This window comes from Excalfactoria chinensis, chromosome 4, assembly GCF_039878825.1.
Source record: "Excalfactoria chinensis isolate bCotChi1 chromosome 4, bCotChi1.hap2, whole genome shotgun sequence".
Taxonomy (NCBI): domain Eukaryota; kingdom Metazoa; phylum Chordata; class Aves; order Galliformes; family Phasianidae; genus Excalfactoria; species Excalfactoria chinensis.
Window position 1 is genome coordinate 72550773 of NC_092828.1, and position 22544 is coordinate 72573316.

At 40.7% G+C, this 22544-nt stretch overlaps 1 protein-coding gene across 9 annotated transcripts in view; it reads right to left on the reverse strand.

Annotated features, from left to right (window-relative positions):
- Nucleotides 1-611: 611 nt before the first annotated feature.
- The window catches only part of ACSL4 (acyl-CoA synthetase long chain family member 4), a 35747-nt gene continuing 13814 nt past the window's right edge, over nucleotides 612-22544 (reverse strand). For 3 of the 9 annotated variants that reach the window (XM_072335120.1, XM_072335119.1, XM_072335118.1), the window contains 15 exons: nucleotides 17860-17906; nucleotides 15147-15664; nucleotides 14694-14871; nucleotides 13482-13591; nucleotides 13252-13390; nucleotides 12497-12647; nucleotides 11300-11423; nucleotides 10399-10470; nucleotides 7707-7846; nucleotides 6587-6759; nucleotides 6324-6398; nucleotides 5694-5885; nucleotides 5043-5157; nucleotides 4188-4345; nucleotides 612-2703 (listed from right to left, as the gene is read on the reverse strand). In XM_072335120.1, coding sequence (XP_072191221.1) covers nucleotides 2546-2703; nucleotides 4188-4345; nucleotides 5043-5157; nucleotides 5694-5885; nucleotides 6324-6398; nucleotides 6587-6759; nucleotides 7707-7846; nucleotides 10399-10470; nucleotides 11300-11423; nucleotides 12497-12647; nucleotides 13252-13390; nucleotides 13482-13591; nucleotides 14694-14871; nucleotides 15147-15497 — 2136 coding nt within the window. In that variant the 5' untranslated portion in view covers nucleotides 15498-15664; nucleotides 17860-17906 and the 3' untranslated portion in view covers nucleotides 612-2545. The remainder of the gene's footprint in view (nucleotides 2704-4187; nucleotides 4346-5042; nucleotides 5158-5693; nucleotides 5886-6323; nucleotides 6399-6586; nucleotides 6760-7706; nucleotides 7847-10398; nucleotides 10471-11299; nucleotides 11424-12496; nucleotides 12648-13251; nucleotides 13391-13481; nucleotides 13592-14693; nucleotides 14872-15146; nucleotides 15665-17859; nucleotides 17907-22544) is intronic. The other 6 variants (XM_072335126.1, XM_072335122.1, XM_072335125.1 and 3 more) reach the window with 2 other exon arrangements.

Sequence of the window (22544 nt, forward strand, 5' to 3'; positions counted from 1 at the left end):
GTGTTCGTTTAACCTTTGACTCTGGTCAAAGTGGTGGTGGTGATCCTGAGCAAATAGTTCAGTATTTAATAAGGGGTTGTTTAAAAGTTCTGGGTTTATTTCTAAAATGTCCTGTGTTCCAGCTCCTAAATGACCCTTGGTATAAGCTTCTTTGTTTCTCCTCCTCATCCCCTAGAGATGGCTCCTTTGTCCCTCTGCTGGGGTGATATTAGGTGCAGCTGAGGCTAATCGGGTTTGTTACAGGCCATTCCTCACTTCCCCACAAGCTCTGTCACAAAAGGATTTAAGAATTAGAAGTTCTTGCCAAAATGCAAGTATCGTATTTGCAGGTTGCCTCCGTGCTGCAATTGAAGCAGGCCTGCTGTCAATCCCTCCCTCGCTTTTTCCCCATCTCCAAAAATACCCGAGAGGCGGATGTGTACCAATTCTTTCGCAGCACATGCTGCATCGGGCAGACCTCCCCTGGGTTCTTTTTTACCCTTGGGTTTGTTCTTTTGAACTGCTGCTTCTGCTAAGCCCCTGTGTTAGGGTATGCTCCACTGCAAAGAGAACGGGAGGTGCTGACCATTAACTGAAGATAAGATGCGATAACACTCCAGAAACACAAACTTGGTTAACCATTTCAACTGTATTTTGTTTTGGAAATATCAACGTGGTGTGTGTAATATATACACTGAAAATAGCAATCCTCAGTCAGCCGAGACACAGAAGATAGCCGGAGAATAGATAAAATACATTTCATATAAATACATTCATGGCTTAAGAAAAGAAAATCATACAACTTGCTGACAGGCTCAGGTGCGAGTGACTTTCTTACACGTCTGACTTCTGTGATGCTAACAGGCCGTCTAAAGGTTACGCGACAGCGACTGGTTTGAAACATGGGAAGCTGCTAATGCAGCTCCCGAGCTGAGTCACTTGGAAAGCTGCAACTGGAAGGGAAAGTAATTCCTGCCTTCCTTGCTAAAGAGAAGCATCATACAAAACCTCTCACTTTCTGTACAGTGACAATAACAAATAGTTTTCCTTTTTAACCATCATATACACAACACATCATGAATAGAAGAAATCTATAAATACTTAAAACGAATCTGTAGTATATAGCAGCTGAGCCACACCTGTACAAAATGAACGCAACACGTATGAAATGATTCAGAAAAGTGCAAAGTCGAACAGTATCAAAAGCCTCCACTTTTTTACAGCGTTTGTGGTTCAGGTGTGAAGAGCTGGCGGGGCCGCGGGAGCTCAGATACTACGAGTCAAAGGAAACACGGTACTGGATGCTGCACACAAAATGATCAACTGTTATTAAATTATAACCTCCCACTTCAGCACATCTACAATTTCCAGTTAGAGTAAGAACACTTTTTTAATAAGGATTTTGATCTCTCTCTATATATAATAAGGATCTCTCTATTTAGAGAGATTTGTCCCTTTTTTTTTAGTTCCTTAAAACAAAGGTTTTCCCAGCCATGGCGTACTTTGCCGCAAGTAAAACAAGACACAGAGAAACTGCTCTTGGTTTCTGGTTGGCTTTGTGTTGGATGCTGCGTTTTAAAAGGTGAACGGAAATACCTTTCCATAAAGTAAATACAGATACTCAGACCCTGATCCTGTAAACTCCATGGAGATAACTTGTACCATTACCCACATGTATGTGCAGGTCTAGAGGATCAGTGCCTTTAAAATAAAACCACCGTGCCACCTCCAAAACAAAAACGAACCAATTCTCCTTTGGGTTTCACATCTGTTCAGAGACAACTGCCCATCGGTTTCTGTTGTCTGCACCAGCCAGGATGCAGGTTTGCATTCTGCATCCAGCTGATCGTTTCCATCGGTCCCTCCTGCAGCAAGGCAGGTCTTTGTTTTCTTTCCTGCTACATCCCAGTGGGAAGCTCTGCTGGAATTAACATGTGGCGGCAGGTACAAACGTATTTGGTGAGTGGAACTGCAGATTGCTGACTCAATGCTCTTGAGTGATGTTTTCAAATAACTTTTCTTTAGAAAGATTTTCAGTTCACCTTTACTTAAGGTAAGCGTATTTTATATTCTCTTATAGGCACTGTAAATATTGAGGACAACTGATGTGCAGAAGAACCCGTCAGTTTTTAAGCAGGACATTATTAGTGACCTCCAGCAAGTTCTTGACTAACGCCTTTTTTAGTTTTAGATGGAGAAGGTTCAAGTTTAAGTACCCATTTTCTCCCTACACGCCGGGCTTCACAATGAACCAGAGAGAAATTGCAAGTAGTCTGAACACGCTGGAGAAAGAATAGTAAAATTACCTGGCCACAGCGCTTCATGTAATTGTGTCTGTCTTAAAGCTGGAAACGATCACATGAAACTGAAACACATCAGCGTTTTCTGCCGCTAAGTAGGAATTTAGGGGTTAAGATCTTCTCCTGTTGCTCTCTTTAGAGATAAGAAACATTCATCAATTTGGTGTATTTTCTGAATACATCTGACTCCTACAGTATACAAGGACGTCCAAAATCAAGGCATGATGAAGAACCTTCTGCACAACTGTCTAGTCGGTTCGGCCTGTTTATTTGCCCCCGTACATTCTTTCGATGTCATTGAGGTAATGGTTTTTCAGTTCTTTCCTTTTCAACTTGAAAGCATCTGTGACTAACCCAGTCTCCGGAGTCCACGGTTCAGGGCTTAACCGCACCTTGATGGGGATTTCAAACCTCTCTAATTTCACTGCAGGGACAGCAAGAAACAAAAGCATGAGCAACGCTGTTACGTGAAACATTCGTGCTACCTGCAGATCTAAGGCAAGTGACCTACTTGCTGAAGTAACTTAAAGGACGGTGCACTAATTTAATTGTGTACCAAAGCTCAGTGCTAATATTACAGCATGCAAATGTTCTAATAACGTACCTTATTTATACCTTGTATTGAATGTGAGAGTATAACATCTGAAGCTTGAGAGAAATAAGTTTATATCCTTATAAACTAAGTCTCACTGGACGTGAGACTGCTGTCACAAGGGTAGGGAGGTGAGCGAGGGGGGAAGTAGGTAATTGCACCAGGAGCAGGGCAGGGAACTCCTGCATGTGAGCAGAGCTGCGCGGACCTTGCTGCCAGGTCCTGCATAGCACATAGCGACTTCCCTGTGAGCTTCTGGCACAACTTGCGGCAGCGCAGCCTCTAGGTGGCAGCAAGTGTAGGACAGCTGGTCTGAGCCCAGGAGCTCCTTTGTGTCCGGCTTCCTACTGGTACTGGAACTTCCTGATTCCTCGGGTTTCCTTACATGTCTGGTCCCGATAAAGATGCGTTATGTAAGGCTAAAAAACTATCTGCCTCTTCAAAGTAATTTTGGAAAACACCTCTCAGAGCATTTATATCTAAACGTAAGGCTGCTAGCTAGAAAGTAACAAGAATGTATGAGCAGAGACTTTGAATAACAGCGTGTGATGTTATTTACTTGGTTCATGATGGAATAACGCAGACTGAAGTGTTCCTACTTCAGCCAAATCCCTAAAAAAGAAGTTCATTTATTTTTAGGGAGGATTTAATGCTGCTTTTCATTCTAATTGTCTTGGTTTCAAAAGGCAGATTGTCCAGGTCTGAGAGGCAGTGCATAGTGTGTGCTTACACTGTTTTACTGCTTCCATGTATGAGGTGCCTAGCACTTTAGAGAGGTTCCTGACCCCGGTTAGCTTGGGATTTCTTTGGCCTCATAAAGAACTGATGAGGTTTTTGATCATTTCTATCTCTGTGGCAAGGATAGCAGGATTTAAGCTGTCATAAACATAAGGGTCACAGTTGTTCTGAGCGGTAATATACAACACTGCATGGAAAAAAAGCTTTGAAGTATCTTGCTTAACTAATTTTCTTGCCGCAAATGTCTTGTTAACTTCCCTTCCAAACCTCCTGCATCTTAACTGCATTAAACAAGCAACCTCCCCCTAGAAGCTAGTTGGGAATATACATACATATATATATATATATATACATATATATATATATATAATTTTTAGTAACAAAAAGAAAGAGTAGTTAAGATGATCAAAAAGGATGGTCTGCTCCTGGAATAAGAGGTATGAATCTGATGTGGTCTTTGTGTTAAAACCCCTCTAAGTTTTGGCAGACTGAGGCAACAGGAAGAAGAAAGAGCAGTCGGTGGGGATAACTGAAAGCTTTTGCCTAAATAAGCACTACGAGATGGGCATTTTACTTACTCTTGTTTGCCACCTCCTTAATTTCTCGTAGTATTTCAGCTTCCATTGTGGGATTGTTACAAATTTCAACCCAGGTTCCACTTACACCTTTCTGCTCAGCTAATGCCGTCAGCTTCTTCTGATTGGGAACCACAAAACTGATCACATAAGACTGGTCACTGCCACAGGATACAAGAGAAGGAAGGGAAAAAGAAACAGTTAACGCTTCAATTTCAAGGGTAAAATGCTGACTTGATTATAGATACACAGAGCCACAGTGCTTCTTGAGCTGTAGGTAATCCTGCACACAAGATCCTTTTTTTACTTAAGGTTTTCACAACTTACAACTTATCAGAGCTCAGGATCGAAGCTGTAAGCGGTTAGGTTTGATCACTATCATACTTCTAAGTGCACTTGTGAAACTACAGCACAATTTCGCTTTCCAACTGTGTCTTGTGTTTCAGTAGCCCTCTGCAGCTTCCCTTCATGTAGTGTGTATAAGCAGGGGGAGAGGAGATACCTGGGCTATTTGGCTACTTCCAGAACTCAGAGATTTAGTTCTGGCGCAGAAGCTTCAGATGAATTTCCCCTCGTATCCTGACAGAAAGCCCAAGCACATGCTAAATTATACCTGTGAAGGGTGGGGGTGGGACTAAACCAGATCAACTGCAATAGAAGAAGTGCCAACAGAAAAACATAAGTTACTTTTTCCAGTTTCAGGGAATCTTGGAGGGAGCCCATGTATGTTGCTTTAGAGATGCTGTTTATAATTCATATTCTGGTAGGGGCTTTTGTTCAATGAAAACTGTATTATATCAGTATAGAAGTGAGTCACAGCTTGTATTTCAGTTTACCCAAAGTTATTACTACTCTCACCTTTTGGCATAAGCACAGATATTATCAATCAATGAACAGTTCTTCAGTGCCGCCTCTACTTTGCCCAGAGACACGTATTCCCCAGCTTGGAGCTTTACCAAGTCTTTTTTACGATCTAGGAGTAGAAGGCAAAGAAAAGAAAACAACTTGCTCCATTTGAACTTCTGCATTTCCACAGACTCATTTGCAAAGGCACTACGTATGTATTAAGTGGTGTGCCATGTGAAAGTGAATAAAAGTGAATTAGAGCATTTAATCCAAATTATAAAGATGCTAACAGCATATACGTATTCTTGTAACTCTGTAAAACTTCTGCCATGATGTTTACAAAACGTTCCACTTCTTGTCACGCAACTGATATGAATGTGACGGAGATTCTGATGTTCAAGTTTTGTATTAAATACCAAGAAATAATCTTACATTTATTCATTAGCACACAGGAATTAAGCAGTGATACGTGGCAGGAAATGGCATCACTTCCAACATTTTCTTATAACTGAACAGTTCTAGAGCAGTCCTACGCTATGATTTTGCAAGCAGGTGATCTTAGGTAGACTGGCCTCATCAAAGCCAACAGGACTAAGCACAGCCTTCTAATTTTGTCTAATCAAGACCTTATAGTAGGTTGGGATAGCAAAAAGTGAGGCCAACCTATGATCTGCAGACACCCATCTGGATGGAATTCTCCTATATCTCCGGTACAAAACCACCTCTGACCATTCTCATCAATGGTGAAGTCTTCTGTTGTTTTCTCTTCATTTTTAAAATACCCCATTGAGACATTAGGTCCACCAATTATAATTTCTCCTCTAGGATTAGGCTTGTCTCTGTTAGTGTAGCCCCCTGGAAAAAAAAATCCCCACATAATTATTTTCAAATTATATATTTTGCTGCTAAGAAAATGTTTTGAAACTTTAGCTTCAAGTTCATGCACAAACTAATGACTGCTATCAAAGATGAATTACTTCATATAGAATCACAGAATTACTCAGATTGGAAAAGACCTCAAAGATCATCAAGTCCAACCACAGCCTAACCGTAGTGCCCTAACTCTAACAACCCTCTGCTAAATCATATCTCTGAGCACCACATCCAGACGGCTCTTAAACACATCCAGGGATGGTGACTCAACCACCTCCCTGGGGAGCCTATTCCAGTGCTTAACTACTGTGTTTAACTACATGCTGCACCCTAGCTAAGCATTTAGGCTAGGAAACCAGCTAAGCACTGGTTAAATTACTTAACTACTTGTTCTGAAGTCAAAGCATTGGATGCTCTTACCTTCTTGCCAGTCTCTCAATCTGATTTCACAGCAAATAAGAGGAGCTCCAACTCTTCCAGTGCTATAATCAGCAACTTAGGAAAGAACAAGAAAAAACACAAGTGGTTTGTTGGGTTTTTTTTGTCATTTTGAGGTATAAGCTCAAACTACAGCTTTGAAGACAGCTTATCTCAAGAGATTTTATTGCAGTTAAGAGCCACAGCCATTCTGAATTTACCCTTTAAAAGCTCCTAAAACACACTCCTAGAAGTATTTTAACTACCTTCTGTAATTGTTCCAGCTCCACATGTTTCTGTTAATCCATAGCCTTGGCCCACAGGACAGCAAAAACAGATATTCATGAATCTTTGTGTTTGGGGTGAGAGTGGGGCTCCTCCGGAAAGCATCATACGGATGTTCCCTCCTAGCAGTGCCTTTACTTTTTTAAACAACAGTCTGGAAAGAGAGAAGAATGTATGCTAAGGAATCATTCATTCAGCTCACTTTCATGAGAAGAAATGAGACGATCCTTCCTGCTTACAACACCTCAGAAATAATGTTCACAGGTTTTACTGGGGAGCAGGGATAACTGAAAGCCTTATTTCTTGTCTAATGTTTGAAGACAGCAGAATTCCTACAACTGACACATAAATAAAGTTTTCAATTTTAAATACAAAAATGAAACCCGATGAAATCTAACAAGTCATTTGGTCAGAAGATTGTCATTCTTACTGGAGAATGATCATTCACCCTGGAGACCAATCACTCCTGAACTAATCGCTCTTACAGGAAACCAGTCATTCTTAGGCAGGAGAGCAGCCCCACACCAAAGGATCTGGGGGCTCTGGTTGGCAGCACCTTGACTCTGAGCCAGCAGTGTGCCCAGGCAGCCAGAAGGGCCAACCATATTTGGGGGTGCACCAGGCCCAGTGCTGCCAGTCAGGCAAGGGTAGGGATGGTCCTTCTCTGCTCCATGCTGCTCTGGCCTTCCCTTGAACAGTGGGTGCACTTTTGGGTGAGGGTCGGGCTGGGTGTTAGGAAAAGGTTCTTCACCAGAGGCCACTGGGTACAGCCCTGAGCTGCTGGAGTTCAAGGAAGGTTGGGACAGTGACCTCAGACACAGGGTTTGGGTAGTGCTGTGTGGGGCCAGGAGTTGGACTCAGTGATTCTTGTGCATTCCTTCCCACTTGTGACAGTCTGTGATTCAGTGATTACCATTAAATATCTCCTCCGTTTCCTGTAAGAACTTGGTTAATTTCAGTTTAGTCATTAGATCATGTTTGAGTGCTGGAACAGAACTGCCTGATGTCAGATAGCTTAGCTATCAGACTCAGATTATTCTCTTAGTCTGCTTTAACAAATCTCAATGAGAAAAGCACAGTTGGGCCACGAATCATACTTACATGTTACACAGAGGTGCATCGTATCCTCTTTTGATTTGCTCCAGTTTGTAGTCATAGCCTATTTTGAACAGAGTTCTCTGAATATAGTTCATCTCCTGAACTTTACTCATGACATTTTTATAAATTCTGTCCATTATTTCCTATAAAGTGTTAAAAAAAAAGCAAGGAAAATTACCACCATGCTAAAAATAATAATTAAAAAAAAACCAAATACTGTTCTTTCTTATAAATGAGTAACACAGCAAGAAGGAAAAGATCTGCATCGTTGGTTAAGCAACGCTTAACACTAATGAGTTTAATATATTATCAATTAGCCAATTTAAAGATCATTGCAGCCTGGAGCTGTTTGAAATGGGTGGAATGAAGTGTCAAAAATGCAGCAGAAAAATGAGGGAATTATCCTGACTTTTCTCCACTTGCTTCTGTTGCCTCACAACAGCATCGCTAGAGGGGAAGAGCCCTCGCGCTGTAGTACATAGCTTAGTTTAACAGACATAGACAGACTTGTAAGTCAAGGGCAAACAACTGAGTAACCACTGTAGATCTCCAGACATACTGCAGCAATCCACTGCACCACTTGAACTTCTGCAAACTGCTTTCTGAGCACCAAGTTTGGTTTTAAAACACTTCATACCCTTTGCTCTTAAGATGTCTTCTCTATCACTCACAGCTACAGATCTTGGGTTTTATTGATCACGATATCAGGAACACCTCAACCTGTACCTAAAATGTGAAAAACTGATTTGTAACACCTTGAATTTGGGTTTAGCTTTTCGAAAAGCCTGCAATGGCATGGTGTCAAGGTATTCAGAATTACAAAGGCCAGAAGGAACTGCGAGCACGTTCTAATTGAATCAAATATTTAGATGTATTTGTGCCTGTAAGGGAAACTGTTGATCACAGCCTGAACCTCTGATTAACCACCTGAGGCAAATGAAGGGTCAGCTGTGGGAGCACAGGTGAAGTTAATTCAGTTGTGCTCCTGGAAGGGGTGGAACTTGGCTACACCTCTCCTAGATCCCATTTAAGGGCTGAGCACCACTGAGTTTGCTCCTCTGTGGAGTTCTTGTGGTGAGCCTCAACATTGGTGGGCATCCATCTTGACTTGAAGGCCTCGGAGCTGGTGAGTCTTTTCCTTAGATACTCTCTGGTCATCTAGTTTTATAACTATGCTTGTATTATTCCAACTGTACAGTTGTTACTTTCTATTTCATTCCTTGTAATTTTTCCTCACTAGTGATGTTAAGATGTTTTGATGGTAATACAATACTTTTAGCAAGTGTGATGTTTATGAGGTAGATGTTCAGTCAGTGGTGTAGCGTTTTTCTTCCTCGGGCATTATGAAGGTTTCTCCTCGTTGCTGTTGATTGTTGGGCTCTGGATCCTATATGCAGGCAACTGAGAACGGATCAGCAGTCTCAGTTTCATTTTTTACTCTTTGTGTGATAGTGAGTCTCTGGAGTCGAGATGCTTAGGTGGGGGTCAGCGTTATCACTGTCTGTATTTCACTATTCTGCAGTTAATTCATGTGGCGGTGTCTGCATGGGCATTTTTTTGTTGTGTGCTTTTTTTTGTGGATTTCTTCCAAATTGGTTTATGCCTGTATTTTAAATAGTCACTACTTGTGCTAGCAGTCAGCAGTTGAGCATTCCTTAAGAAATAAGTTTAAATAGCCACTTTACAGGAAAGACAAGGCTGTAAGTCATTGGTTTTCACTCAGTGGACTACTAAAAACAAAATCAAGTCTCTGTATATTATTCCTATTTTTAAAGGTGTGCACATTAGTGAATTGGTTTTAAGGCTCCTGGCTAGTCACTAAAGAGGCTGCAGAACAACAGAAAACTAAACTTGCTGTTATTAGGTGAAACCAAAACCTCCTCCTCCCACTGCACCCATCAGTGTAGCAGAGGCTGATGCTACTGGTCTTCTGAGCCAGATGAGGTAGAATCATGAAAGAGATAAACAAAAAAACATCATTCCAGGGCATGTGGAGAAGGCTTTTCTTCAACAGAAAGCAGCAGATGTGTGCAATTTTTGTTGATTTGTTTTGTTTGGGTGGGGTTTGTTTTGGATTTAATAGCACTGAGACTCAGTGCTATAGAGAAGCCTGATCACCAGAAAGCAAATGTAAGCTACAGAAACAATATTTGTGGTCTCCCAATCAGTTTTTCTTACAAGAGGAGTCTAAGCTGGCCCTACTTAGCCCAAGAACAGGAGATGTTTTGCCAGGTGTTACCTTGGAGACAAGCAGCTAAAAGTAAGCACCCCAACAGCTGTAACACTGCAGCTTCACTTGCTAAGTTCTGTAACTCAGCCAAAACTGATATGTTAAAGCATCAGCGTTAGATGAATCCTTCCTGCTCTCTCCCTCAGTGAAAAGAACTTTGACTGTGAATGTGGAAGACTTCTTGCAGCCTGTTGTTGCATCAGAAGCCCAGTACAACATCACCTGTAACTACTGAAAAGCATTTACAGTTTTGTATCAAAAAGAGCCTTGGCTTTAGCATAGGGATATTCTCGTGCTCATTTGCAGCGTCGGTTCTCCAAATGAAGCAGTGACAACTGGAATTGCTATATTCTGCTTTCTTACCTATTAGTAACAGTTTCTTATACAAAAAAAAAGTTCTTAAATACACATGCCAGCATGAATGACTGACAAAGCACTTTCTGCTTCAAATATCAGCATACTTACGGGTACAGCTGCCATCAGTGTCGGCTTAAGTACAGTGCAGTCTCCTTTGCTGCCCTTCTTAATCTTACTTGACTGTAACACAGAAAAAACGATAGTTTATGAAGATGAAAACCAAGCAGCTCTTCTGAAAAGGACCAAAGCAGAGGGGACATGCGGTCATGGAATTTTCCCCTGTCCCTCTACATAACACTTCCTGCTTAAAATACTTTCTTTTTTCCCCACTTTGATTGAAAAATGTAGCAATTAACAACAATTTCAACCAAAATATCGGGTGCTTTGCAAGCCCAGCTGGGTAAAGCAAGTCCATCCTGTGTAACTCTTTGTTTTCTCTTTTGTCATTGTACTGCCTCTATATTCCTCCAGAAGTATTTTCTGGCCTCATTTTTTCTGTTAATGGTAGGTTGGGTTTTGTTTATTTTAAATTCTGATGCCATTTCTGTACCAGCAGAATGTACAGAGGCATTCTTCTCTGGCTTAATTTGATCTTGATCTTGTTTATCTTCATTACTAAATGGAATAAGGCAAAAACAGAGCTGCAATAATGGACTAAAGAACTCAAACTGAGACTAAGAACTTAAAATCACTTTGTGGAGTCCTACGTGCAGTTAGTGTTTTAATAGCTGATGGTGTCCTGATTTTTCTCTAGGATAACACTATACACATTGATTAGGTTTTCCTCTACATTTCCTAAGTATCATAAAAGCAAAAGCTTAACTAAAGTTTTAGTCTGATCTGCTGCAGCAGTTCCACCAGGAATGTTTATTTGCATCTTTTTCTGAAAAAATTATTATTTCTTAAGCGTACCACATACATCAGCACTTCTGTAAAGGAAGAGAGTAGCTAATCAAGAGCTCAGACTGTCAAAGCTTCAATTTGCTTTTGCTTTCCCCACACCCCTCACCTGATCTGACAGTGTAAGTGGAGAGGAATATCCAATCCTGCAGCCGTAAGTGATGCAAGAAATTTCTGCTGTCAGTTCCAATACATGGGCCAGGGGCAAATAACCAATGTAAGTATCCTTGGGCCTAGTAAAGGAAAGATTATCTAATGAACAATGATGCAGGAGTGCACTGAAATACTGCTTTGCTTTTTTTTGTGGTGTTTGGCTGTGTTTCTGGGAGACTCAGGTCACAAAGGCTTCTTCTTTACATGCAAGAAGGATGTGATTATGAATCAGTGTATAAACTGAATCAGTAAAAATCTTACCTCACTGAGACCAGTATGAGTTATAGGGTTTCCCTTGTTTTCTAGGAAGCTCAAGTTTCCTCAGTGCTCCATTGCAGGTTTCTTCTCCTTATGGGAGATTTCATCCCAGGTGCCAAATTAAGGATGAAATCACTATTTTTAAATCATCACCAACACAATTTAAATCCTTAAATCATCATAACATCTCTTCCTCAAACAGATCAGTGGAGAGCTGATCACTGAGGTAACATCAGGTCAGAATGGCCATAACATTGTACCATACAAAAGGTTTATTGCAGGTTATTTTAGCTGCATTTGCGAATGCGGTGACATAGACACATCCACACTCACAAAATGTTTTCTCAGAGCATTAGCAAAGGAGTTTGCAGATGGCTCCACTATGATCAAAACAATTCATTATTTCTCTGCTCAGTTCAGTGCAGAATACTGGAGCAGATTCAGCAGTACATGTATCATCCGTCCAGCAGGAGTCTCTCCAGTTGAATGAAAGTGGTAGGCTCTGGTATTTCCTAAAGTCATTCTAGCTGACTGACAACATCTAGCAAAAAACTTTCCTATGTTTGGCTAGATGAGTAATTTCCCCATCCGCTGATGTTTTCTAATGCACAGAAGAATGCAAAATCCATCCCAGGCATCTAGATAAAGGTGATGGAGGGGGAAAAAAACATTGTTGTGCAGAAAAAGCACGTGGGACAAGATTTAGAAGGGCATACTTTGCAAAGAACAGGGTGCGATCACAAACACAATGTGTATTTCATATCAACTAAAGATTAGTTGGCTCACAATAAAATGAAACTAATAGCTGGTGTCAGCAACAGGTTTTCCATAAACCCACACATTTTTAGAGGTTCTGTTTCATGCCCTCAACTCTTGGCAACAAAGTGTTTCTTACCCCAGCCCAGGTATTCTCTCGCACTGTCCTGTCATTCCAGCTATCAAGTTCTTATGCTGCATCATCACTCCTTTTGGTCTCCCAGTAGAACCACTGGTGTACATCACTAAAGCCAGGTCTGTGGGAACGGGTCTGCTTGGCTGAATGCTTGCTATGAAATGCAAGAGAAAAATTGCATTAATTCTTACCTACTTTCTGGCAAGTGCCAACCACTGAGGTAAGGAAAAAGGATGATCAAGGTTGGATTTTTCTCCTTCCTTGAAGATGTTACAGTCACTCCAGACTGCCCCGTGTAGCAAGGTTATGTAATAGTTATTCTGGTGTCCAAGGTGGTTTTCCAGGCTCAGATAAAAAAATTTTTCCAAACTAACAAGCAAAAAAAAATCCTCTCAAGTGCTTTTTATTTTTGGAAAAATAGTGAAAATACGCTGAATAAAAGGTAAGAGTAGCAGAAAATGGAGCACTGAACCAGATTCTACTTCACTTCCCAAAATAAAGGCAGAGTCTTAGAGATATTCTGGTTGTATTTTAGAAACTTAAAATTAAGTTTTATCCTGAAATACCTGAAATGTGAAGAAAGGTACAGGTCAATAAATAGAAATTATCCATTTATTTAAAGGGGCGGAGGATGAACTGGCCATCTGCCACTTCCCTTGTGTTTGAGACTTGGCACATTAACTTTTTCTCCTACCCAACGTCTTTGATCATGTCTAATTTCACATTGCTTGATCAATTCTCTGAAGTGATTCACTTACCATTTTCTGGTTTGGCTCCCAGCTCTTCCACTGTCTGCATACTATGAATCTCAACATTTTCAGGGTATTCAGATTTATTGATAGTCTTATTGTCCACATAAACTATGTGTTTAAGACAGGAGATCTGTGGCAATGTAGCCTGCAGAACAGAAAGCAAATTGTTAGCAGTCACTGCTCTGTAAAATTAGTGCAGGGTTACTTGGAGGCAGGTAAAGCTGGGGCCAAGTTACCTTAAGTTTGCTTTCAAGGAGTTCTGCGCTGGTTATCAGATATGATGCTCCACATTCGTTGAGACCGTAGGTTACTGCCTCTTCACCCAGTGTAGCATACAAGGTAACAACTGTTAATCCGAGAGAGAATGAGGGCAGAAATTAAGGCAACAACAAATGCAAGAGCTCTTGCTGTATTTCACTGCAATGCATGGTGGGGGAATGAGCTCAATGGGAAATAAAGCAGCTTTTAATCTTTCCAAATCAGAATTTTGTTCTACAAGAGATCACAGGAATGAGGACAGTTATATGGAAGAAGAGAAATCATCAAAACAAAAAGATCCACTAAAACGCACTGAGCGGTTGCACAGTAAGCAGCTGGAAATGTGTTCTTCTGAGCACTCTGCAACCAGAATGTTGCAGGAGAGCTGATGCTCACACTGCAAGGCACCAGCTACCATTCCTGCAGTGCACTTCCAGCTCAGTGCCAGCTGCTTTCTTGTTCCCATGAAGTTACAGATGGGGGCAGAGCAGAGATCAGGCTGGTTTTTGTGGTGAGAGATTATTTCTTAATCCTGACTGGTGACAGTAATGATACTGAGTGCCTCGTGGGCACTGAGGATCCACCTTTTCTGTTGAGGAAAATCCTTTAGTATCATACTGGTACCTCAAAGTTGAACCTCCAAAGACTATCAAAGAATTTAATATTCCTGTGGAGTTGTGATCGTGTAGAAAGGAATGTTACATGACTCTCTAGTAACCTTCCCTGCTTAGCTGAGAAGGCTGCACGTAAAAGTCAGATTAAATACTGACTGCTTAAATAAAATAAAAAAGAAGAGCACGTGCATAATGGTAAGGAACTTGAGCAGTTTGGCAATGTTACCTAAATACCCCCCCTTGGCCTAGCATCTCATTTTGGTTACCATTCTTCCAGTAACCATTTCACGTTTCAGATACGGAGGTCAGAATATAGACAGAAAATGCTACAAGCATCCCACAGTCTGCAGGGAAAATGCAACTACTGAGTCCTCACAGTATCAAAAAAATTGAACAGTAAATTGTAGTGATCTCTACAATGTACAGAATACACTGGAAACTTCAGAACTCAGGCAATACACAGAATAAGTTTAATTCTTATACCATCAGCGTCAGGACTGACACATTCTTAACAGCTAAAGCAGTACTGGAAATCACTTCTAAAACATATTTAAAGTCCACAAGTTCAGCACTCACGAGGAAAGTTGTACTTGAAGCAAGCCAGGGCTGCGATCATCCATTCTGCTCGGGTCTCACAGAATATAACAACGGTGCTCTTTGGGGTTAGTCCCAAGGCCATCAGTCCACTCCCCAAGCGATTCACTTTCTGATTTACTTCTTCATAGGACAGCCATCTGTAGGTCCCTAGGATTAACTGGAGGAAGGGGCAACAACAGAAAAAACAGCCTGGTGATGATAAGCAACTGGTACAGCTCTTCCTGCTTGTGTGAGTTGGTGCCCAACACAGCAAGCACTTCCATTTTTCTTGCAGCAAAGCAATGAGTGCATTCTCTTGTGCATTACTCTTTAACTACTATAAAGCACGCATTTTAAATCAAAAAGAGATTAAGGAAGACCTCTACTGTTGCCGAGGCAGAACATAAAAACTCAAAACCAAATCAGAGCTAAGTACTAAATGGTAAACTGTACCTTTTTGAAAACTTTTCCATTTGGTTGCATTTCATTTTCTTCACTCAGTATTTCCCTGGTCCCAAGGCAGTCCTTTTTCCCAAACTTTGCTAATGCGTGGTCAAACAGTTTGTCCAACGTGTCTGCTCCAGGAATGTTTATGTTTGCAAGTGAGTCAAGATGAGTGACAGAACGGTAGGGGCTTCCAGGTTTGTCCGAGATGGGCTTAGCTTTTAAACGCTTTGCCATAGCCTTTTTCTTCTTAGCGTTGGTAAGAAAATACCAAGGAATAAATACAAGCATACTGTATACAGATATTAACAAGTACACAGGCAGCAAAAGAATGGCACGTACTTCTAGCCTAAGTTTCATTGTGGGTGTTTGAAAAAGAAAATCTCTTAGTGTGTTCTGAGCAGGCAAGAGCAAAAGCAGCAGTGCAGTATGGCGTAGGGAGAAGCAACAGCAAATGAAGCTTAGGTAGCTTGGTTTCAAGGCAGCTGCTAATATTTTAGTGACCTTTGGGAGCCAGCAGTGGACACCTGTGGGTGAAGACCAGAGCCAAGCAGAGAGCAGGGGGGGAAAAAAAAAAGAGAGAGAGAGAAGTAAATTAGTATTGCAGTCAGTCCATTAGTTCTAGTCCTTTAAGATTTCACCTCAAATGCATCGAGACCAAGGAGACTGAATTAACTGGTACATTTGGTTGCATGATGCATTGGCGTATCTGCTCTGAGATTAAAGAGAGTGACTCTTCCGTACTTGTTTGTTCCATCCACAAATATTTACTTTTCAAAGACCTTTCCCCCATCTCTGCTGGAGTAGTTTGGGGCTGTACATTCGAAGTCTGTTCTCTTATATCTTAATATTATGTTTAAACTGCTTGTGTAATGATGCAGTTGTGTAACAATGGGAGAGGGCAAGCTGTTTTCCCCCTAAATATTTGTACTGCAGTGGAAAGATAGAGTAGGTGTCTTTACTGCCTTTCAAAATGTTAAATCAACTTATATTCAAATTAAAACGTATTTTGATACTGAGTCCTCAAGAACCTTCATGTTGTAATCTGAGAACAATATAATATCCCAGCATTGCTTTATTAACTTCACACCAATGTCTGTATTGATCAGCTAATTTTTTGGCTGTGAATGTCAGACTTCTGAAAAGGGATTGCACCAATTTAACCATCCCTCCAGGAAAAATTAATAATAACAATAATCACACCCTACTTCAGTATATTTCAGAACTCCAGGTATGGAAAATGGAATCTAATTTAAAACAAAGCACAATTTAGCAAAATTTTGTCAGACACCTTTCTTCATTAAGGAGAACTGGGCCTGAATAAAGGCTGAAGTGGGAGAAGAACAAAACCACCTCACAAACCATAGTGGTGGCCACCCCACTTGTCTGTAGCTGGTCTGTACTGGCACACAGATGACACAGCTGCTTATCTTCACCTGGACAGCATGCAAACACGGCATGCAAACACAGCACAAACAATGCACAGAACAGGAAACACGAAAGGCAAAGGTGCATTGATGAAAACACGGTACCTCAGACACGTAAGGGTGCAATGCTGACTAGCTTATAGGAAAGATCAGTCTTTCATGGACAAGATCTGATAAACAAAATACGTAGGAATAGGGAAATTTTCAGGGCTCCATCAAGCATTAAAAGAATGTAGGCACACCCCAAAGCTTATCTTTATTAACGTGTTTGCCACCCCAGGTGAGGGAGGCTACAATTAACATTTCAGGTTAAACAAGACAGCTGCTCCTGACAGCACAACAGAGATCTATTAATAGGCTGTTGGTTTTTAATAAGACTCCCAACGTTCACAGTTGCGCTGACGCCAATATCAACAATATGTAATGTAAGATTGAGAGACTTCTCATACTCAAAATAACACCATCACAGTGTTGTTACATTTTTAATTAAACCCGTAGTCTAAAACGACTACTGAATGTGTCACATACTAAACTAAGCTCAGACTTGTTCAGAAAGAATCATCTCTTAAAAGAAAACTCTACATTCTTTTAAAAGCTTGTGTCCTTGTTCTGCTTTAGTTAACTTCACTGTCTGCTGCTCGGCAAACAGTCAAACCTCAGAAGAAGAGACATCACCCCGCTTCCCCTGCAAGCACCAGTTCTCTAAAATGAAGGTCAGTGGTTTATATCACCAATCTTGTTTGATGTTCTCATCCCAGTTAGTTCAGTGCTCCGAAAGATGCAATTGAGCTTGTACATAAAACAAAGGCCAGCCATACTGCTAGGACTAACATAGAAACCTCATCAGAATGTCTGCCTGAAATAATACAATAAGGACTGAAGGGTCTTAATGGGAAAGAAGGTTGTGTTCTAAGGCTGATGCCCTGCTGAAATCACACAACCTCTGAATTAATTGCACGTACAAACACACTTTGTATGCTTGAAGGCAGTTATGTTAAAGGTCACATAAGCAAACATTAAAGGTTGCATTACTTTCATCCTGAAATTTCAGACTAGTTTGAAATACTCTTAAAAGTGTTTATAAACTGAGAACTTAGCTACTCTGTTCTCATTGTGGTGATTTTAAATGCTTCTATTCTGACATAAATCAGTTGGAATTCTTAACAGCAGTTGCATGGAAAAACTTGTTAAGTCCAAAGAAGAAAAACGTTACTTTTCCCTTTGAGCATATTCTTATAAAAACAGACACATGCTCACACATGCGTATATACCTGTACACACATATGTATACTTACATGGTATCTGACAGCGATGCCCAAGCTTTATTTGATGTCAATTAGATCTATATTCAAACAGAAAATAAAAAGGAAGTATATTTTAGGGTGGGTATTTTTTGCCCTGCAGAGAGAATGATGTGAGGAAAGCATTCTTTCAGAATCTCTGCCCTAATGCTCCAGAAGAATAGCATGTGAATTGAGACCATCTTATACTCAAGCCCAGTAAATATCATATTTTAAATACAATCCATGACACAACAAAACTACTGAAATTACCAAAGTAGCCAGAATCCACACCCATTCGGTTAGAAGCCAAACACAGCTATTCAAATCACACTGTAGGCCTTCAATGTCTTTTGTAAAGCTGAACCAGTCTTTGAGAGAGAGAGAGGATGAGGGATTTACATCCATACTGATGCACAACCACAGATACCCACAAGGCACACCAATGCTGAAAGCCACCGAAGTCTAACAACTGTCTTCTCAGTGAGCTTTGCTCACAAAGAAAGTGTAGTGCATGTTGAAGTAAAGCTAGTATAGAATACTAGGATATTTAGGATACGTAACATTTTGTACTGACATACAAAATTTATTATCCCACTTAATTGTGTGGTGTAACTAGAATGTTTGGAAGCTGATCTGTCTACTTTGGAAACTGCAGAACTTCCAGATCTTGATGTAGGAAATCACATTCCAAGCAGTAACAGTAAGCTTGCGTCAGGCATGACTAAGAAAGTGTAAGAAAACAAACCAAATCAAAAGCAGACACTGTTTCTCTTCTGGATAGCTGTGTTTGCAGCATTTCCAAAGGATTTTCCTCTAGCAAATAAGATTCTTTTATCAAATTTGAGATAATATCTCTGTAGACTAGAGTTCTTTTAACGTTACAGTGTACGGATCATCCATGAGGTCACATCCTCCTTACTATTAGTACATGCTGGGTGTTTACAGACTTGGGAAGTTCAGGTTTGCTATGGGAAACAACTGAGTGAATGCGCATACAAGCACCAGCACTGAGTTTTGCCTTTATCTCTCTCCCTTTAGATATGCAAACAGCACAGAATTGGGTTATCCAGTAGTTTCACCTCCAACTAGCGCTTCTGAGTGCAACCCAAAACCTAAAGTACCTGTGGTTAGAAACTTTATCCTAGGCAGATTAATTCCAGCAGGGCAGCAAATTATTATCTTCACTAGGAAAAGCTTTAACTAGCCAAATCCCAAACAATGTAAAGGTTTAATATTGAAACTATATGACTAGCAGCATTTATTTTCTCCCTCTCTTGTTAAAGAGTTTGAGAGGGATCCAGTTCACCAAATAATATCATAACGTGAAGAAAACACACTTCTACCAGAATGCTTAGAACACTCACTGTAGCTTCTTAAATGCTTTTTCATAGAAGTTGGGGAAGTGTTCTAGGAAGAACGCTGACAGGAAAAGGGCTGATTTTGATTTACGGCCAAACCCACACAGAACTGGGATCTGCAGTGCAAGAAGTTGTTTAGTTTAAAACCATCAGAGGAAATCCCAGTTTTCCTATGACTGAGCTCCACTTCAAATGCAGACACAATTCTGGCCTTAGCACAGGTTGACTCCTTTCAGGGAGAACCAGAATCTTTCCAAAAACATCCACTTTGAATAAGTAATAACTGTTGCTGGGATGTCTGTAGCATTCAGGCAGTTGTAAGTGCTCTGGAAAGCACGGTGAGCATTTATCATTTACAAACAGAAAGGCAGTTCCACACACTGGAAAAAAAAAACAAACAAAACACCCCAACCAAGCAAATTGAGCTGAATAAATACATCAGTTATTAATTATGACCCATTTCTGGAAGGGGATTTAATCAATATCTCATAGTCCTCATTCCAGTATTGGAACTCAGAGCCCATACAAAAATAAATAAATAAAATAAAAAAGGAACTAGAGAAAGTCTGAGCAATACAGCATTGCCAGAACGAAGCAGCAAGCTGAGCGCAGCAAACAAGCAGTGCTTACTGCAGCTCACTACAGTTTGTGATATTCCATACATATCCATGTCACACACGAGGAGGAGGGAATATTTTCAAGTGAAGAGCCTTAAGAATGTTTGGACTTTTTTGGAGTTAGAAAGGTTGAAGTAAGAAAAACGAAGGGGAATGATTCAGTGTTTACATCATATTGGTGTTGTTTTTCTTTTTTTATAAAAAGCAAACGCTGCCAATTTTACTGTAAGTTATTCATGGTGGAAAAAAAAGTACACGAGGTCCAATTTTTGTTCCCTTTCACAGGCACATTTCTATGTATTTTCCTCTTACGTAGCTTTGTACGTCAGGAGGCAGTGAAAGGCTCCAGAGCAATGCCAGCAGGTGTCTGATGTAATTCTGTGCTCCATAACTACAACTGCTGCTCCAAGTCTGAGAGTTTTCAAGAGCTCTTGCTTTGTCTTTATAGTGCAAATATAAGTACCTATGTCCAAACAACTTAGGGAGAGGGGAAAGTCAGACAGAACAGATCCTGACATGACTTTGGAGTCCCCGTTTAAATATATACATTCCAAAGGGCTGCTCTGAAAGTAATGTCTGCTATTTTGTGATGTTGGCCCATGCAATCAGAGGCAGATGTTGGTGTGAGGGCAGTAGAGGCTGAACCTTCCCACCAATTTCCCATTACATTTTGTTGCCATGTGACAGATGGCAGCAGAGGGGCAGTCTGACAGCATGGCATCCAACATGGAAGTGAGGATGAAGCCAAGGAGTGGAACTGAATTCCTCCATATGGAACAAATGGCACCTACTGCCATTCATCAACACTTGCAGAATGTTTATGGGGGCCAAACAGTGGGTGTGAGCACAGTGAGGGGTGAGCGATGCATTGCAGCAGTGGTGACAGTGAGGCACCTCCACTAGTGCAGACTTTGATGAGCATGGCATGCAGGTGTTTGTTCACTGCTGGCAAATGTACCCAGCTAATGGTGGTGACTGTGTTGGAAAATAGTGTTTTGTGGCTGAGAATTTGTTCTATCAAGTGGTGTTTTTGTTCTGTTTGTATCTCTTGTAGTTTCCATGGAAATAAATAGGAGGCATTACTTTCAGAGAGACATATTTGAAATAGCAAAAGTACACAAAGTATTAGGAAGTTTTGCTTCTCTTACTGCTGCCTGGGATAAGAAGTAGTGAATGCAGTGATTTACTTAGTAAATAAGCAAAGATCACATTTATTTTTAGTTTCAAGAAAAAAAAAAAAGGCTATTGTTTTCATGCCTCACAATGTGTATACACTTAATTTCAGTCAAAAGAATTAAAATCAGCCCGGTTCAGTTGTCAGACATCTATTGGCAGAACTTCCAGCATCACTGTAGCGAAAGCCAGACCAGCTGAGCTTACCCTGTATTTCCTAATTATCTAACAGAGTGGTGTGAAACTGTCTCTCCTGATCTTTACAGGACAGCAAGCAAATATTTAATGAAAGGATAAGGCTTGTTTATGTGTCCTAAAGGCAGAGAACATAAAAGGTTGAGACATGATTTCACAACTGAGAACTGTCCACTGAGCACACACTGAATTAGGAAAGTATTTCCTCTAGGCCCACCTCTGTTCCTTCTGCCTCATTAAATTCTACCCAGAAGCTGCACTGTAAATACGTTAGGATCATTCACTCCAACACTTCCTCCCTTACGCTCATGCACTCAGCCTGTACTGGTCATGCTGTAATCTGATCACAAGACTCCAGCATATGAGGCTTTGAGTTAGTCCACTTTATATACTACTGCATTGTGTATGCCAGCACTCAATTTAACTGAAGTTAAAGAGTTTGTTTGTTTGTTTACTTGTGGCAAAGGAATGGAAAGGCAACCTTTTGTTTTGCTGGTATTCTTGCCAAATGAAATGAACATGGCATGGCTTGCTGGCTTTGTGTTTTTGCCTGAAGGTTCTGGCAAGAAGCTTACAGACAATGTGGAAAACAGCCCTTCATATTGGTGGGTCTCAAACAATTGGTATTTCAGAAGAGGATGGAAAACAGTAAACACTCACAATGTACTGATGTTACCTCAAAACTCATCTAACATCTACAAAATATACTCGGTCTAAAGGGTACAAAAATAAGAAACAAAGATGAAAGCACACACCCTGTACTCCTAAAGAAGCACTTTAGCCTAACTTAAATATCTGAAGGTACACCCCAAACTCACGAGGCATGATGGCAAATGTTACTCGTACTCCTGTGTTTCAGCAGCAGTGCTATGCAATAGTTGCATTTCACCCAACTTCTGAAAACGAGCACACAGAAAGGCTGGCGGTACAACCAAGGAAAAATTTCAGAGGATGTGTGGCAATAGAAGTTCTCCAAAAGCTAAATAAACAGCTGATTAGAAATTGATAATCTCCTTCCTGCGTGATGTAACAAGGATGCACAGAGCAGCCAGTTCTGAGTCTGTGCTTTGCTACACCATCATTTTGCAATACTAAGGCTGTGACTTACATGGCTCCAAGGACCCAACTAGTGCAATTCATCTTTGGGGTTTTTTGCACAGCAGTAAATTGCTTTGCTAAAGCACAGAAGTAGTGAACTGTCCTAAAATTGTTAGATTACGTGGTCTAGAAGATCAGATCTGTTTGAGACCCACCAATATAAAGGGCTGTTTTCCACATCGTCTGTAAGCTTCTTGCCAGAACCTTCAGGCAAAAACTCAAACACTGCCTTGAGAAATTCTATAACCCTACTCAA